The sequence below is a fragment of the Manacus candei genome, unplaced genomic scaffold (genome assembly GCF_025592945.1).
Source record: "Manacus candei isolate 608988 ecotype Guabito, Panama unplaced genomic scaffold, ASM2559294v1 h1tg000002l, whole genome shotgun sequence".
NCBI lineage: Eukaryota > Metazoa > Chordata > Aves > Passeriformes > Pipridae > Manacus > Manacus candei.
The window spans coordinates 7094182-7111717 of NW_026138050.1; the positions used below are offsets into that span (position 1 = coordinate 7094182).

General features: G+C 45.1%; 2 protein-coding genes across 2 annotated transcripts in view; one reads left to right on the forward strand and one right to left on the reverse strand.

The window, feature by feature from the left end:
* The window catches only part of BAIAP2L1 (BAR/IMD domain containing adaptor protein 2 like 1), a 34826-nt gene extending 32970 nt beyond the window's left edge, over window positions 1-1856 (forward strand). Inside the window, exons 13-14 of the mRNA XM_051779546.1 lie at window positions 661-701; window positions 1251-1856. Of these exons, the coding sequence (XP_051635506.1) occupies window positions 661-701; window positions 1251-1326 (117 nt within the window). The 3' untranslated portion in view covers window positions 1327-1856. The remainder of the gene's footprint in view (window positions 1-660; window positions 702-1250) is intronic.
* A 1325-nt stretch (window positions 1857-3181) lies between these two features.
* BRI3 (brain protein I3) lies at window positions 3182-14799 on the reverse strand. Its single transcript, XM_051779608.1, has 3 exons — window positions 14444-14799; window positions 12833-12947; window positions 3182-3570 (listed from the first exon to the last, which is right to left on the reverse strand). Exons 1-3 carry the CDS (start codon window positions 14613-14615, stop codon window positions 3438-3440), a joined length of 420 nt encoding a protein of 139 aa, XP_051635568.1. The 5' UTR covers window positions 14616-14799; the 3' UTR covers window positions 3182-3437.
* Between the last annotated feature and the right edge of the window lie 2737 nt (window positions 14800-17536).

Sequence of the window (17536 nt, forward strand, 5' to 3'; positions counted from 1 at the left end):
AAATAGAGGTTTCTTCACCTGCATTGTGATATCACGAATATGGTAACTGGGAACTGCTGGTACAACCCAGTGTGCCTGGAAAGGAAAGGCTGTTAGGCCTTGGTTCAGCACTGAAATTTAAAATATTAAAACCAAAATGGCCATACAGGCTAAATTATTGGCACAAGTCAAGTTGCTCCATAAAAGGTGACTGCATATTCCTGCTTCTACATGCAAAAATGTATATTCCAATTTTCACTTTGAGCTTTATCTGACACTGATTAGAAGCAATTAGTTTCCAGTTTAAAATACATCATTAAGCAAGAGGGGGGGGAAAGTAGGAATTAGCTGCTTGCCAAAACTCCTCCATAGCACAACTGGTTTGCCAAAGGCAACAGTTTTCCATTTTGTCCCACCCGAAATGCTGCATCCTGGAGCAGCCTGGGACAGAGCCACACTGCCACCTCTTGGGTTACCTTTACTTCACAGCACCACTGTAACCTTCTAACTTTGATGTTCTGAGAGAAACCTCTTCAGTTCAGCTGAACCACATAATAATTGTTCTAAATGGCTAAATATTTTAGCCTACTTGAATGACAGGGTCTCTTTTCCTTAGCAGGATAGTGAGGGCATCTGTAGCATATCTTTATAAACTTATGTAAATATCTTTTTCTTTTACAGAAACCCAACATGAATGGCATTACAAAACCACCTTTTCTAAGGTATATTTTTCACACTTTTAAACTGATTTATTTGTGTTGATTTTTATATTAGCTTATATTATTTTATCTCTTGTAAGGGAAAGTAATGATGTTTATCATTAATTTCTCTGGGACCTTTCCCAGGCACTGGTAAAACATTATGGATAAAATTGGTTGCACTTTCCCCAAGAGTTGGCCTCAAGTGAAGTATGATGAACAGGACCTTCTCAGAAAAATGTGGGTCTCCAGTAGTTTGACAGGGAGCAGGACTCAACCTTCCTTAACTGTCTTTTAAGGTTTAAAAGCAAAAATCTTTGAAGAGTGGGAGTTGTTTAAAAAAACCCAGATCTAAACTGGGCATTAACTTCCCAAATTTTGAATCACTGCAAAGTGAATCCACACATGTAACCTTGTTTTACTCATTCAAGTTAAACTAAGAGTTGCACAGAATCCTTTAGTCTCAAACCATCACTTACTGTTTGAAGACAACTTCTATGAAGAAGGTGAATTATTTAAATTTGGGGTTGGATTGCAGCAAGCCTATGAGTAACTTCATGCATTTCTTTTCAGTGGAGAAAATCCCTTTGCAACAGTGAAACTCAGACCAACAGTAACAAACGACAGATCAGCCCCGATTATCCGATGAACACACGGGCCAGACACACGACCTTCTTCCTCACCACCACACCAGTTCAGTAATGACAATTACTATCTCAACTCCTAAAAAAATTATTTAAATGTAATTACTGTACAATGTTGGCATACTGGAATGGAGCTCTGATGTTTTGTTAAAACCTTTGCTTTCTAATGAGGTAATTGCTTTGGGCTAGTGTTTGAGCACCTGGGCTGATTTTACAGTATGCCTTTTTTTGTAGTAGGATTTGTGAAAATGCTGGAGATAGTTTGGATGCTCTAGTGAATCAGTGTAAGTAATAGCTCACAGATCTGAATCTTTGGCATTCATTATTTGGAAGCTGCAATGGTAAGTTCTAGAATATAAGCCTGCATATGCCACCTACTAAAGAAGATAACAGTGATTTTATTTTTTTTTTCAAACAGAACAATGTAACAACTGCCTTATTCCAGAATAGAGAATCACCTGTATAAATGATTATACATTATTTTGTGTAAGAAAGATACCTTAGGTTATAAATAAATATTTATCCTTTAAGAATAGATGACTTGTAAAGCTTTGCTTGATGTTCACATACAAATTTTCAAGTGTTAACAGAACTCCATTTTCAGTCTAGTGTTGTACTGTTAACACATTCTTCAATGATAGTTTTGTCTTTAAAACATGTTGTCAAACTTTAGTCTGATAAAAAGTCATAATAAAGCAGTGCCACAATTTTTTCTCAAGTGCCAATATAAAAAGCTGCCTTTGAAGTTCCTCCATTACTGCAGCCTTCCCAAAAGAGAAACAGCTTAAGTTGGAAAAGTTTTGGGTAGGGAGCCGAGCAAAGAAAGGCCTGAATGCTGGCACAGTGCAGTAGCTAAGTGGAATTGAGCTTTTAACTTCAGCCACAAGCAGAGCTGAGCAGTTTGTTACCTCAGACTCAGGTGTGGTAACTCCAGCAGAGCCAGCTTGTCCAAAAGCCTTTTCCTACAGTAACAATCACCTCAGAAATTAGCCTAGAATGCTAGAAACTAACTCTGCACCAGCAGCAGGTGCTTCATCCCTGCACAACTCAGGGGATACTTCCCACTGCTATGAAGTCTGTATTGTGACTGCTGCCAGTGATTAATCCTTACTCCAAATCACTCTATTTTACATATGTACATGCTTCCTGCAGCATCCCCTGGATCATTCGTTTTGTGGTGCCTACTTCTACTACTATAAACAGTCAATTCAAGTCATGTGAAATGCCTTTCAGTTACTTAATATCAAAAAATAGTATATGAGCTTGTGCTGGCTCCTCTCACGCTGCCTTTCAAGTTCAAGGCCGAGGACACCACTAGAGCCCTGCATAAATATCCACCATCCCAGCTTGAAACACCAGCTTTTCAGAAGGGTAACTTACACCTGAGCCCATTTTCTAAAGCATATTAGAGGCAAGTCAATCTACACTGTATGAGCTTTCAATAATCCAGTATCAGAATTAAATATCTAACATGTAAAAACTTTTACTGAGGGCAGCTCATGGTTGGCAGTGCCCCGGCCTCTTCTAGAGAGGAGGGCCCTGCTGCAGACAGAAGGTTCTGCTGTCTGTGAACCAACACATCTGCATGAAGCAAAACCCTCACTAATTAAAGCAGGGCTCTGACTGTGTGTTATTACCTGTGCCTTCAGAGAGGGGCTGTTAGTCTAGTGGCAGTACAGTTGCAAAACATCCTTCAAATATCTGATGTCCTTAACAAGTACAGCCTTAAACCATGGTTTATCATCAGCATAAAGATTCTGGCAAATGTTTGTCCTTCATTGTAGCTAGGATTACTAACTCTGCTTCCAGACTATGTGTTATCAGACACATCAGTCACATACTTAATAATCCAGCCACAAATTGAGGATTGCAAAAGGAAAAGCAGTTTTATTTAGTTTTCAACAGGTGCCACTAAACATGGAAAACAAGTCAGGTTTTCATGTTTTGCAATGCACATGCTCATAAAAGATTAAGTTTAAATTACATGCAAGAGACTAAATTTCTTCACACTTTACAAAACAGGTCTGAAGCAAATAACATGATTGTACATGACATTTACATTAGAAAGAGTACGCTAACAGTTGTAGCTTCCATAAGCCCGGCCACGTTCATCCCCTCAGCCAAAAGCTGCCCCACAATTAGGGCATCTTCTCTGCCTCAGTGCAAGGCAGAACAGAATCCCAATTGGAAAGAATACAATGGCACACAAAACACCAAGACAGGTGAAGGTGTCCTCCAACACGCCAACCCTGCAAAAAGGGAAAACAGACTCAGTCAAGGACACACACCAAGTTTGGCCCCCAGTTACCACTTTGTGATTTGGCAGTCACTGAGAACCACACCATTTTACAGAGCAAGATAAAGTACAAGGTTTGGGGTTTGTTCCTTGTTTCTACTTCCAAAAACTGATGTCCCTTTAGAACTGTAGGAAAATCAACTACTGATGTCACCTGCCTTCAGCTGAGTCCCAGCTCCATGACCACCCTACATGAGAAATTCTGTTGCAGCAACAGCAGAAATTTAGAAAGGAGTCAGGGACTGAAACTGAAGTGCTGTATCTGAGCATCCCCCAAAATGAAGACAAACAGTAAAACCAGAGTATTCAGACTTTAAAAATTTGTGCAGTTTTGCTAAACAGAAAAAATTTGCAGTTGAGCAAAACACTCCAACAAGATGTATCCTCTTAGATTCCCCGCTACAGTGAAAAGTCAACACAAACAGAGCTGAGTGACCCTGAAGTACAGGCCATGAGCAAAGTGCCAAGGCCAACAAGCTGCTGTTTCCCTCCGAGGAGTCACGGACAACCCATTGGACGTGTAAATATTGAGCGAAGGAAGGAAGACACGGGCTCAGAGACCATTTCCTTACAGCAACTGGCTGAAACACTGCAACTTGATTAAACTTCAGAAACATTCACCTTCCCCTCAACCATCAGCAGAAGCCAAAGGCTTCTCAAAGTGCTCTTGATGTTCTGCTGCTTACGCAACTCCATGTTCAGCTTAAGCTTTCCCTTATTTTAATGCACTTTATTTCTGTTCACAGAATTCTTGTGATAAGAGTCAACTCTGCATCTGGTATAAAGGAATTGTCAGGTACCGTTGATCCCAGCAGTAGCTTTATCTTTTCATGTCCTCAGACAACACTCCTTTAAGACAACAAGTTAAAAAATGTAGATTAATGCTCAAATCACCACATGGACTCCAGTCTTGGTGCACAGGTGTCCCACAGCTCAGTGGTGCAGTCTGTGCTGGTCATTGTGGCTATTCCCAGCATAACATCACTTCTGTTCCCTGCAAGTCAGGCAGTCCCAGAGCTCCAGCTATGGGGCAGGCCCTTTGTCACCAACCAGCCCTTACACCTCTGCTGGCTCCGTGAGCAGTGGGCCTGTGAGGGTCAGAGAGAAAGGCAGCACGTCACCCCAGCACACAACACATCTCTGCCTCTGCACAAAGTGCTGCCCAGAGGACATGGAGGAGCCCAGGCCAGTTTGCTGGGAAGCCAAAACTCCCCCTTGGCTCAGCATGTGAGTCAGTGACTCACAGCACTTGCCCTGCATCACCTCAGCAAAGAGCACTCACAAAACAGGCACTGGATTTGCACAGCTTGGTCCATATTTCTTTTTTAGGCTGGGCCTGGTGTTCTGCTACAAAGAACTTCAGCCCAGGATTCCCATCAGCTCATCGGAGCAGTGCCTGCTTCCCTGCCTCTCTCGCCACAGAGCATTCCCCAAAGTGAAATACCAGTGGGGAAAACAGTCAGAAGGGACAGAACTGCTGGGGAAAGAAACATGGAAGGAGTCACTGAAAAATTAGGAACAGAACAGCAGGCACTGTCACTACTAGAAAACAGGCAAACATCATAGTAAACTTTTCCCACATAATATGGAATATTAATGCTTCATCCAGATCACTGTATACAGCTTTGGTCCTAATTAAAAAAAAAAAAAAAAAAGAATATGGATTAATAAGAGTCAAAAGGAAAGAAAAACATGAAAAACAAATGTAGCTCCCATCAACTTAACCTTGCTACCCAACTCTCAACTCCTAATCCCCAATCAGTCATTATATCATTAGCCAGTGCCAGGACACATCAAAATCTGCTTGCTAGGTCAAGTTCAGAGCACACTAACCCAAGGGGAGATGCTTTTATTAGACTGACTTTTAAAGCAGAGCTGAAGAGCCTCACATTAAACCTTCCAGAGATTTCCCACTAGCTGCCTACCTGAGCACATCACTAGGTATGATGGGGATTATGTAGCATGGCTTAAGGCTCACAGGAAAGCTTTAGCAAAACTCCTTTGCTGTACAACCTCTTTACCTAGGCTGTATCTGGACAGTTAAATTGTAAAATTACATTGCAAGTGACCCTCAAAATTAGACTGCAATTAAAGAATGCAGTCAGCAAACAAGGCTCTCATACCATGGCCTTCATTTGCTGGGGAAAAGCCGTGCTACTGGAAGTGCCATCTCCTGGGAAGGCTCTGGTGCTAGGGCTGGAATGCAAAGGGATTCAGGACTGTTGAGAGAGCCAGGGCAAAAAAGATCCTGTAGCGTTCAGCCAGAACTGTCCAGCCTGGATGCAGCAGCTGAATTTGGCCATTTGTCCTTGTGGAAATGCACCAAATGCTGAGCACCCTCAGACCAAACAAAAACCAGCAGGCAGAAGCTTAGGAGGTGAGGCCTCTCCTTTTCCAATGCCCACAGGTTAACCCAGTAGCACAACATATGTACAGAGGCTCAGACACACTCTGGATGCTTCTGAGTAATTCAAGATTCAGCAGCTTTCCCTACTACACAGCTCTATCCAAGAAAGGCAAAGCCACTTTTCCAGGCATTTCAGTGCCATCACAAATAACACTACTTTGGAAATGCTCACTAAGTGCAGGACACAGCACGTTACAGCTGTTGTATATCCTGCCTTGCTTTGCTGTCACACCAATGCCATTTTTTCCTCTCACACACATTGAGCATTCCCCTCCTGCAGGCATTGTTTGCTACTGTTTTGAAATCTTTTCCTTGTCTCTTAATTCCATATTCAGTTCCTGCCCTGAAGCCTACATTTGTTACAAGTAAGCCAGTGTGTCTACTTAAGGGTATAAGCAGCCAATTGATGTGACCCTACGGAATAAACACACTAATTAAACACTAGAGGGAGATCAATCAGGGTACTTCTGGTCAGCCCTGAGCAGCCATGACCGTGGCCTAACCCATTCCAATGAACCCTCTTAATCAGCTTGCAAGGCCCAAGTCCATTGGTCAGCACATGCCCCTGACACTTAAAATAGAATTTATTTTAAACTCCCTTCCCCCTAAACAGAGTTATTCAGAAGCGTTTTGTGGTCAAGCAAAATGCCAAGTAAAAATAAAAAAAATTGCCACCCAGATCCAGGGAAAAGGCCCAGGGAGGGACAAAGCAAAGCACAGGGAGCACTGCTGGGTCAGCACTGGAGCGAGAGCAGGGGGAGCCCAGCCCAGGATCAGACCAAGGCAGCTCCAAGGGACACTCACTGGGAAGCTGATCAGAGCTGTACTTGCCTGACCCCCACAACATACTTGTTGTTTGAGAGCCAGTTCCTGTCACATCTACAACAGAGACACTACTACTGCAGCATTAGCTACACAAACTCTTCTTGGCTTCTGTTGATTTGTGTCACCACCTAATTTTAGATGAACGCTTACCCAATCACTGCTTAGCCAGTTACTAAATTTAAAAGGAGAAAAAAATACTTTTTATCAGGGAAACTATGAATATTTTAGTTTTTACCTGAGCTAGAGTGATTAGAGACTCCATATTCAAACTGTAGATTCACTAATGTAACCAAATATAAATTTTCTTCTACAGCATAAACCACATAAAAGCTGATTATAACTGCACCACTCCCTCTCTAAAAATAAAGTGGAAAGGTTTATTTATACTGCAAGCAGTATCTTGCATTTAAGCTATAACTGCAGCAGCCAGCTCCATATAGTAAGGTCAATTATTCCCACTGACAAGTATTTAAAACCAAATTGGTTTTCAGACAACTCTCTTTTTCAAATTAAGTCTTAAAACATTAAAATCTTAAGTCAAATGCTCAGGATCAGAGGGTCAATAATGAGATCTGTGAACACAGCATTGGTATGATTTAACATAAGCATTTTTAGACTTATCACTACATCACAGTGGATTACACTTGGAATTTTCAAATCAGTATCCCATCTCCTCCCACTAAGGTTGGTCGAGTTTCAAACTTTAGATTTCAATAGGAACATCAGACCAGAGACTTTGGAAGCTACACACTAAACCTTTAATTGTGAACATGCAAACAAAACCAGACAGCTTTTCTTTATCATCTCCTGGCCAATGCAACAGCAGCAGCTAGGTTAAATAGGCTTAAATCTCACCTGCAAGCAGCAGAAGAAAAAGAATTGACAATTATATGTGCAACTACTGAGTAAGCAATACTTCACAGTTTTAATTTCCATTAAAAGAAGAGAGGTGTCAGCTCTTCCAGCCTCAGCCTGATGGCATCTTGAATGGTTGTTGATCCATATTCACAGAAAGGACCCCAAATCTCTACACAGACATGGTTTGCCCTCCTCAACACAAGCTGTACATACATGTAAATGCTATTATCCTTAAAAGTCTCCTTCAAGTAAGAGACACAACAGCATTTGCAGATTTATCTGAATTTCCTTAAGTTTTAGGCCCATTTCCCATACAGAGGGCTGGCTGCAGAGCCAGAGCAGTTCTGGCACTGGGAACAGCCTGTGTCTAGCTGTTGTCTTTCTTGAAATGCCTCCAAATCACCAGCCTTCTCTAATGCAGGAGCACCACTGCTTTAATTCCAGTTCTGAGAACACACTAATTAGGAGAAAAGCCTCATGGCTTCACACCACTGTCCAGCCTCACAAACAAGGCTCAGCACACCAGTTAGAGTTCCCTTATGGTGGAGGTCTCTCAGGATGAGCTCGACTGAGCCCTGGTGTGGCTTTTCCTCCCTGGTCTGCACGCACAGCCACATCACTACCACCTCTAGTCACCAACAAACAGGGCCAGTTTCCTACTCTCTCCCAGAACAACTCAGTGCTAGAAGAAATCCTAATTATCACAATACAGGCAAGTATTCTCCAACACAAATGGTGACATTAATAAAAAAAATACGTGCTGTAACTCAGGCCCACTGACAGGCTGGGCAATAGGGACCACACTATCATTTTTATACAGTCCCATTAGGGAATATATTCCTGCTGTGTCTTATTAATCACAAAGTCTCACAAAAAAAAAACGTGTTTTGATTATTGTCCCCAAATTGGGTCACATCAGTAGAACAAAATTCCTCAGAAGCAGCCAGAGCTATGGTGTCCTCATCTGGGACCCTGGTACAGGCTCACCCCTCCTCTCCACAGGGCTTAGGGAGAAACCTCCTGCTAAGCAGCTGCTGTCAGGCTGGGGGGGTGGGAGCTCTCCTAGGCAGAAATTCCAAACAGCTCTTCGGGATCAGGGCTCTGTCCTTCACAATCATGTGTGTGAGCCACTGCTGGATTTCCCACCCCAACTGCTCCAGCCTCCAAACCACAGCAGAGCAGGGATGGACACCCTGGCACAGCACACACCTACTTCTGGCACCTTTTCTTTTTTTAATTCTTTTCGTATTTAACCAGTACAGATTATGAAATTATATTAAGAATATTTACATAAAGTTTAAATGTTGTAGTTGTGAATAACTACAGAAAACCTGTATCCTGAGCAGCCTCTTATCAAACCCCATACAGCATTTGTGACTGAAATAATGGAAGTAAAAGCAAAAAAATTAAATTTTGAAGAACCTGATCAGCTAAGTGCAATTTTCCCCAGAGTCTATTCCCTCAGGAGACATGCATTTAATTGAAGAAAACAAAATTTCAACCAAAACCCGACAACTTACTGCTTTGTCAAGTCAAGCAAAAAAAGCCCAAATTAAAAAAAAAAAAAAAAAAAACAAAAAAAACAAACAAAAAAAAAAACAAAAAAAAACAAACAAAAAAAAAAAATACAACACAAACCCACAACAACTGTAGCAGGGAGAATGCTTTAAGAGATGTGAGAATAAATACAGTTTTAATCAAACTTGTCTCATCTTCCAGACCTAGAGGAAGCTTCAGTGTTAGAACTTGGGACCCACTACAGTGCTTCTCCAGCAGATGTTCTGTGTTTGTCAGAAGTGAAAGCTGCCACAATGCAGCAGCGTGATGTCCTTTCCCTCACCCTTTCTCCCAAGCAACAGAATATTATTAAATAGGAAAATAAAAATCCTGTGGAGCCCATCATAAGATCTCTCCTAGATTTTGAAGAAACTGGCTTTTGCAACCATCAGATCAAGAGAATGTTTTCACAATTTTTAAAGGGATCTTTCTTCTGTTGAGTAACAGGAAAGGAAACATTCCTGTGCAGTTAGTTCTACCCAACAACGGAAGATGGAGAAAGAGAAAATGAAAGTGAGCCCAAGAGAAGCAGCCAGGCTGCATTCTCCAAGCTAAAAAGACAATTACACAGCTGGACCTCTAAAGTCAGTGTGTCTGTAATGACTCAATCTGTACTTGGGAACATGAAATAGTTTAAAAGCAGGACCTGGCTGATACTTAGACATCAACTAGAAGAACAAAGCTGACAAGATTCTGCAACTCAGTTTAATTCTCTGTACATCAGGGTTGGGAGTAGAACGCTGAGACAACAGGACTACAACCACCCAAAACATTCTAATAACGTAAGGAAGGATGGAACACACATTAATACTGAGGTCTGTAATTAAAAAGCAACACTGACCAATTAGGAATGAGCATGATCTGACTAAAAAATAGCTCTGAGCAAGAGGTACAGCTTGCAAGACAAGAGAGTCACCCCTTAGATGGCAAGAAAGCTTGAGAGAGAAGGGAAAGAATGCAATTATCACAGGCACACTACTGACTTGGGAGCTACTTCTAGAGATACTTTGTCCTTTTTATGTACCTTTTATTACTGAATACCATAAAAAAAGCCTAAAGATCAACAGTGCTCTAGCCAGTTTACTAATCCCAAGATCACTTGTGATTGCAATAAAACAGACACCAACCCAAATAACTGTGTATTTCTCCTCAACATCACATATTTTAAGTGGGAAATGGTTCTTATTTCAACTAGCAACATTAATACATGCTGTAGTGCGAAAGACTGCTTTATATTCTGATGGCAGAAATCCTCTTGATGGTCTTAAAAGTAACATGACAACTGACCTGGCAGTTTATTATGTTTTCTATGTACCATTAACAGCTTTTTATCTTTTTCAATGCAATGTGCAGCTACACTCTTTCTTCATAAAATAGGTTTCCAGGGCAAGGAAATGAACTAGAACTGTGTTTAAGGTCTTGAGAAGTCAAAGAGGATTAAGACTTCTTTTTCTAAGAGAAGCAGCCAGGGTAACCTTTCAGAACATGAATCCTGACCCTTTGGGTTCCCGTGAATATTTCCAATATTATGTTTCCCACCCAACCTCCCTGTCCTTTCTCTTGAAGTACCAGACTACCAGTTCCATAATGACTCAAAAGATAAGCAATTTGAGATTTTTCCCTCCTACCTTGACACTTGAATCTTGTTCAAGGCAAGTAGGAACAAACACTGTAACACTGCAAAGGAGACTATGACACACCACTACGAGACACAGCTACTCGTCCTCAGGATTCCCTGATCCAGAGTGTTTCCCAGGTACTACGGTTTAAGCAGGGCAGTATTGTGCCTCACAGTAATCAGTATGTCAGAGTTCTCCTCACAGCTTTTTTTTTTTCACAGCCTAAAACAAAACCTGAGGATCCAAGAGTAAACTAGGTTTTGTAGAGCATATTTTGCTGTAGGACAGAGTGCACAATGGGTACTTCCAGCAGAGCAGGTCTAATGACTTAAGAAAGCAATTCAGATAGCTCATTTTCCCAAATTTGTCTGAAGTTATATTATATTTGCAAATGATTGTTTCAAAAGTCTCTCCTAGACTATCCCAGGATAACTTCCAGGGGCAAAAAAAAAAAAAAAAGAATAGCAGCAAGAGCCTAGCAATCTGAAGTTACTGCAAAGACCCATTCCACAGTAAAATGTTTTGAGCTGTACTGGGTTCAGGGCCACAAGACCTGTATAACACACTGCCTGCCTCTTACCAAGCAGCACACAACATCTGTCCTGTCTTCTGGCTGAGCTACAGCATCAGTATGTTAATGTTAGCACTCAGGTGGCAGGATCTACCACATCCTCTGAACAGCTCAGCACTTACTTTCCCTCACTGTTTAAAACACACACCTTCTAGATCAATAGCTCTGGCTGGTACAGGTTTTTCAGCCTGAACTAGTGGCATTTCAGCAGGCACCTGTTCTTACACAGCACCACAAGATACTTCCGATTCAAATCCACCTCTGAAGGGAAGGACTGACTCTCAAACACCAGCTCCAACAGAACCAAAAGACACCTGGGGGACAGCCTGTGCCATAGGACCACACTCGTCACACGGCAGTCCGGGATCACTTCAGCTGTTCAGGCAGCTCTGTTTCCTACACTTGGAAAGGAAAGCAAAGGCTCAGACCTGCAGGACACCAAATGCCTCTTTGCCTGATGCCCCAAGGGTAACTCCCATACACTTTAACAGAGGGAGTGAGTCAGAGCTGGCACAGCAGTGCCTGAGCTGCACCAGCAGAAATCCCTCTGCCCTCACCCATGACCTAATATCCTGGGAAGAGAACTGAGAAGTGAAAGGGACTACAGCTGACTTACAGCACTAGTGTGGAAACTGGGTGTCTTCTTCCTTTTTCTATGGCTGTGATCTCCCAGAGGGAAGTTGTTCTCTTGCTGCAACTCTAAACAACAGCTGGCCACTACTTCTGGTTTTTAGCACTGCATCAGACTAACACTTTTAGTCAGGTCTATGAAGCTCCCTGTTCTTTTGCAATCAAAGGACTCTCAGAGATCTTTCAAAGCCTTAAGACACTGATGTTCTCAGCATATACTGACAATTACCCTGCCTGGTTTTACACAGTCTGGAGGTTGGGAATGGGGCCGCACACCACAAGTTCTTCCACAAGACTCTTAGAAAACCAGAACTGACTATGGTCAAAGATTACAGAAAGTTGCACAATAAAGTCATGTTACTCACCATCACCAGGCATAAACACATCAGAAGGGACTTCCTGTCATCCTCTCCCCCATGAACTGACCCTTTACATCTGCTCCTGAAGTGCCTTTTCATTTAAAGTACTGCTTACAGATCTTCTTCCATCATAAAGAACAGACTCATGGTTTTATATAAAGTGTCTTCTATTATTTATAGCAGTTGTCACAAGCCCATCAGCACAAGCTCATACTACATAAACCAAAGCACTCCACTGCTAAATCTTGGTGGCTTTTCAATTAACTCTATTGTAGTACACATACACAGAAAGAAAAACTATTGAAAACTAAGGAACCATATGGATACCTCGAACTTAAAAAATAAAAACCCAAGACTGAGTTTATGTCTCAACTCAAGAGCCATTTTACCTGCAGGCAGGACAGCCACCAACTACTACCACAGAAGTGGTGGTAGCAGGCTGTTGAATAATGGTGTACGTGCTCGAATAGTTGGGCTGTGATGTCGGTGGAGGAACAGCATACCCTAAAATAAGAAAAAACCCTCAATCACCACAGGTAAGGCACAAAGAACAACGATAATTAAAAAGTATGACAACAAAATGTGGAAAACAATAAACAGAAATGTAGTTTTGCTTGAGCACTTTAAGCTCTATCAAAATTAGAGCTGGAACACCTGGCACATTTATAGTAAAACCACTTCATAAACCCAAGTATCCAGCACAATTTAACCATCTCAAAGGGACACCCAGCTAATCATTAACTTCAAGAATTTGTTTCAGTGCTGTTGAGTGCCAGGAAAAAGCAGTTTAAACAATGACCACAGCTTTCACTTCTGAATATTATGTATCAAGTATGGCCCACTCCAGCGGACAAGGAGTCGAAACGATGTATCTTCCTCTAGTTTCGAGCTTAAATTCCAATGCTCAGTTTATAACTGGAGAGGTAGGAGTGATAGGATGTAAGTAGAGAGGAAGCAGGATGCATAGCACAATAAAATCCCCCCCAACTTTCAGAAAGCCCATGTTGTTAGGTAGAGAATGAGTCACGTTAACAGCTGCAGTTAGAAGACAGGGGCATTCAACTACTGCATTAACATTAAAAACTTTAAATTAAAAAAAAGAAAGCTTTTTAACGGGATGGTTAGATGTATGTGTTGTAATCAACACAGCCGAAGTACACTTTGCCCAAGTATGAACCATTTTGAGTTTCTTTCGCAGGGCACAGTTCTGATTTTCTTGAATCAAGTTACACATCTGTAAAGCCCTGCAACCTCACTACTAAAACTGAAAATAATCAGTAAGACCCGTATTGTAGGAAAATAAGCTCCAACTTATTAGGAGGAAAATCAATCTACGGCCTCAAGCTTCAACCCATGCTTGATGACTGGGACTGTGTCTGCTATGTAATTTTTATAACTTTTGAAGCATTCCTCTTTCCTGAGAGGCTACTTCTTTCTTTGAGAGGTGTTAGTTCAGCTAACAGAAGTACTGCATCTATTCACCTGCTGAAGTCCCTCCAAGACTACTGAAATGTATCAGGGAAAAAAACCAAACATTAACCAGAGTACAGCAAAGTGCACGCAAAGAAAACTCCAAGTTTGGGGTCTGTTTTAGTCTTAGGGCGGCTGTGCCCCTGCCATTGTTCCGAGGCAGAAAACCCACGCAATGTGAGCGATGCTCCCAATCTCCACCGGTATTTTGGGGAGAGAACACAAACACAAACCTCGAGGGTACCGAGGGAAGGAGGGAAGAGGGAGATGGCGCTGGGAAACACCTGGATGGCTGCGCGCCCGCCTCCCTGTGTGCCGGCTTCAAGCGGGAGAGCCGAGACACCCCCCGCGCCCCGCTGCGCCGGGGGAGCCGCTCGGGAGTTCCCCGGCGTCGCTCCAGAGCCCGTGGGGCACCCCCGGGGGCACGGAGGGCTCTGCAGAGCCGGCCCCCGGCCCGGCGAAGGGCGAGCACCCCGGGGACTCCCCAGCCCCCCTGAGTCCGCCCTCCCCCGCCTCCCCCTCTGACCCACCTGCGGCGGGCGCGGCGCCCGGGTAGGGGTACGGCGGGGGCGGCGGGAAGCCGGGCTGCGGGGCGGGGATGGCGCCGTAGTTGCCGTGCCCGTAGTCGTATCCCGGCGCGCCCGGCGGCGCGGCGGGGCTGTAGGCGGGCGGCCGCTCCTGCAGCAGCGGCTTGCTGTCCATGCTGGGCCGGCGGCGCTGCCTCGTTCCCCGCGGACGGGAGGGGGGGGTGCCCGGCAGAGGAAGCGGCGCCGCCCGCCCCGCCCCGCCCGGGGGCGCCGGAGCTCGGGGGTGGGGGGGGCGGCGGCGGCGGCGTGAGGGGCCCGCGCGGAGGGGGGGCGGGAGCGCGCGGGGAGCGCGCGGGGAGCGCGGGGCGGGAGCGGCGGCCCCGGTGCTGCGCTCGCGCCCGGTCACGAGGCCGCCGCGGCCCCACGTGACGCCGCCGCTCCCCGGGCGGTGACTCCGCCGGGCGGGCGGCGCAGGGAACCCGCGGCCTTAAAGGGGCCGCGCCCCGCAGCGCCCCGCACCGACGGCCCGAGCTCCGCACCGAGAGCCCCCAACCCTGCACCGACAGCCCCGCACCGACAGCCCCCAACCCTGCACCGACAGCCCCGCACTGATGGCCCGAGCTCCGCACCGACAGCCCCGCACTGACGGCTCCCGGCCCCGCACCGACGCGGCCGTAAAATCTATAAGGGAACGCACACTTTTGAATAAATATTCTCGTACGTCCGACCTCGTAATAAGAGGAATGCCGCCTTCTGAAACTCACAAATTGAGTCTTAGGGGTTTTCTTTTAAGAGCCGATTTTAAGCATCACCGGCAATCCCCGGCCCCGCACTGACAGCCCCGCACGCTCTGCTCCCTCAGCAGGGCCGTGAACGAGCTGCCCTCGCTGCGAGGCTCCCGCAGGCTGTGGACAGGTTGGTGCCCGGCCCGGGGCCGGCCCGCTGTTCTTTCCTGAAGATGACGGGCTTTTAACACACTCACTCAGCCCCTGCGTTCTTTCACGTGCCCTCTCCCCGAATTGCAATCCTGCGCCATGTGTTCGGGGATGACCCTGCCGGAGCAGGGTGGTTGGACCAGACGACTCACTGTGGCCCTTCCAACCTGACCCGTTCCGTGGTTCTGTGAAATGCAATCTCTGCTGGAAGCCGCGGCCTGAAGAGGGTGAGGATGAGCAGGACTGACCTGCTCAGTCCCCACGAACAGTTCGGTCTGCAGCAGCTGGAGGGGCAGCACGGCCTGGGGAGACCCCGAGACTGTCACCAAAAAAAGGCATCAATTCTGCACCTGTGATAACCCCAAGAGCCACTTTGAGTCCAACAGCAGCCAAGGGACTTCAGCTGAGCTCTGGGAAGGGTTGAGGGAAAGCTGCAGAGCTTGAGGGAGTGTCAGTGTGTCCATGTGTGTGCATATATACTCACAATATAGATAGATTCTCTGTGCGTTTACATTTACATGGAACACACAATTTGAGGAAAAAAGCAAAATTCTGCACGAATAATGCTGTGATCTGTGGTGACTTCTGTAAACTCTTCCACCTGCACCAGGAAGAGCTACACTTGGGTGTTCATGGAGAGCCCTGGGGGTGGTGGCGCAGAGTAGGAATGTCGTACAAAGAGGGAAAAGAGATTGAGGAAGAAGCAGGAGAAAAGTCACATGGTTCAAAGAAACACCAAAGTTAGGAAAAAACACTACAGGGAGGAAGAGGAAAGCAAGGGGGATGTTGCTTTCTCCTGTACAGTGAACTAGAGGAATGAGTTCAATGGCACTTTCACCACACTCAGCTGCTTCTGAAACCCAGGATCTCCATGGCTGGACAGCCCAGGCCAGATGCTGTAAAGATCTTAGGTGTCTTTTCCTCCAGTTAAAACTTCGGGTTCTTCCCTCCACACTTTCATCCCTTGGGCTCTCTGACTCATCAAATCTTTTGGTTTGGAAATCACGGGTTTGTCCTTCACTAGAGGTACAAACAGCCCTTATCACCACAGCAAACACTGGTGACTCCCTTCCCCAGATAGTGTCCTGTCTGGTAGGGAAGGCTTAGCCCCATTTCACAGGAAGGGGATAAAAAACCCATAAAAACCAGAAGTGATTAAACAATTTGCCTCAAAATGAAACAAATGCTTGAAACAGATGGGAACACAGGTCACATCGCCCCAAATCCAAGCCAATACGAGCATCACAGGATGATGAGGGGGTCCCTGCCCTCTTGCTTTCTGTCTCCTCCTTCCAGTTTGCAGGTGACCCATCTGGAAAGGGTGCCTAATCTGAGGACTCTCTTGCTTACTGTAACTGTGGTGGTATAACTATTACATGAGGTTGTTCAAAGAAAAATCTTAAATACAAATGCAATGCGGTACTTCCTCATCAGGGGAAAGATACTTCCCTAAAATAAATGTCAAGTGACAAGGAAAAATCCCCCCTTCAAAGAAGTGAGGTTTGGAAGAGCGTGGAAGAGCCGACAGTAAGGAAGCTGTCTGTACAACCCCCCTCCAACTGTGCTGGGATAAGGGCTGCAAAGCAGTGAAATAGGACTGAAAATATCCTGACTATGCTTTGAACAGAGCAAAGTCTTTCCTAATAACAAGAGATTTAAGTTAATTTTTGAGTGCTCTAGCCTTGCCTAGACCAAGGATATGTCCCAGTCACAGGGTAAACCTCCCCTAACTGTATTTTCAAGGCAAACCCTGCCTTTGCCATGGGAAACTGCAGGTTGTGTTTAGACAGCAACAATTACGGGCAAAACTGAGGGAAATCTCCCCAGCCAACAAGGGCGAATGAGTGAGGCCTGGTTCACTGGAAGTAACTTCCAGTTATTCTTGTCTTGCTGATGGTTGCCTGGGAGAAGAGACTGACCCCCACCTGGCTACAACCTCCTGTCAGGGAGACTTCATAAGGTCTCCCCTGAGCCTCCTCCAGGCTGAACAACCCCAGCTCCCTCAGCCGTTCCTCACAGGATTGTGCCCCAGACCCTTCAGCAGCCTCGCTGCCCTTCCCTGGACACATTTATACACACAGACAAGGTCCCCCCTCAGTCGCCTCTTCTCGAGGCTGCCCAGGCCCAGCTCCCTCAGCCTTTCCTCGTCAGAGACGCTCCG

Coding starts and splice junctions, on each gene's coding strand:
- BRI3 (XM_051779608.1), bottom strand. CDS start 14,615: ATGGACAGCAAGCCGCTGCTGCAGGAGCGGCCGCCCGCCTACAGCCCC. Junction 12,948..14,443: donor GGGCGCCGCGCCCGCCGCAG/GTGGGTCAGAGG, acceptor TTCTTATTTTAG/GGTATGCTGTTCCTCCACCG. Junction 3,571..12,832: donor GGTGGCTGTCCTGCCTGCAG/GTAAAATGGCTC, acceptor CCCTTTTTGCAG/GGTTGGCGTGTTGGAGGACA.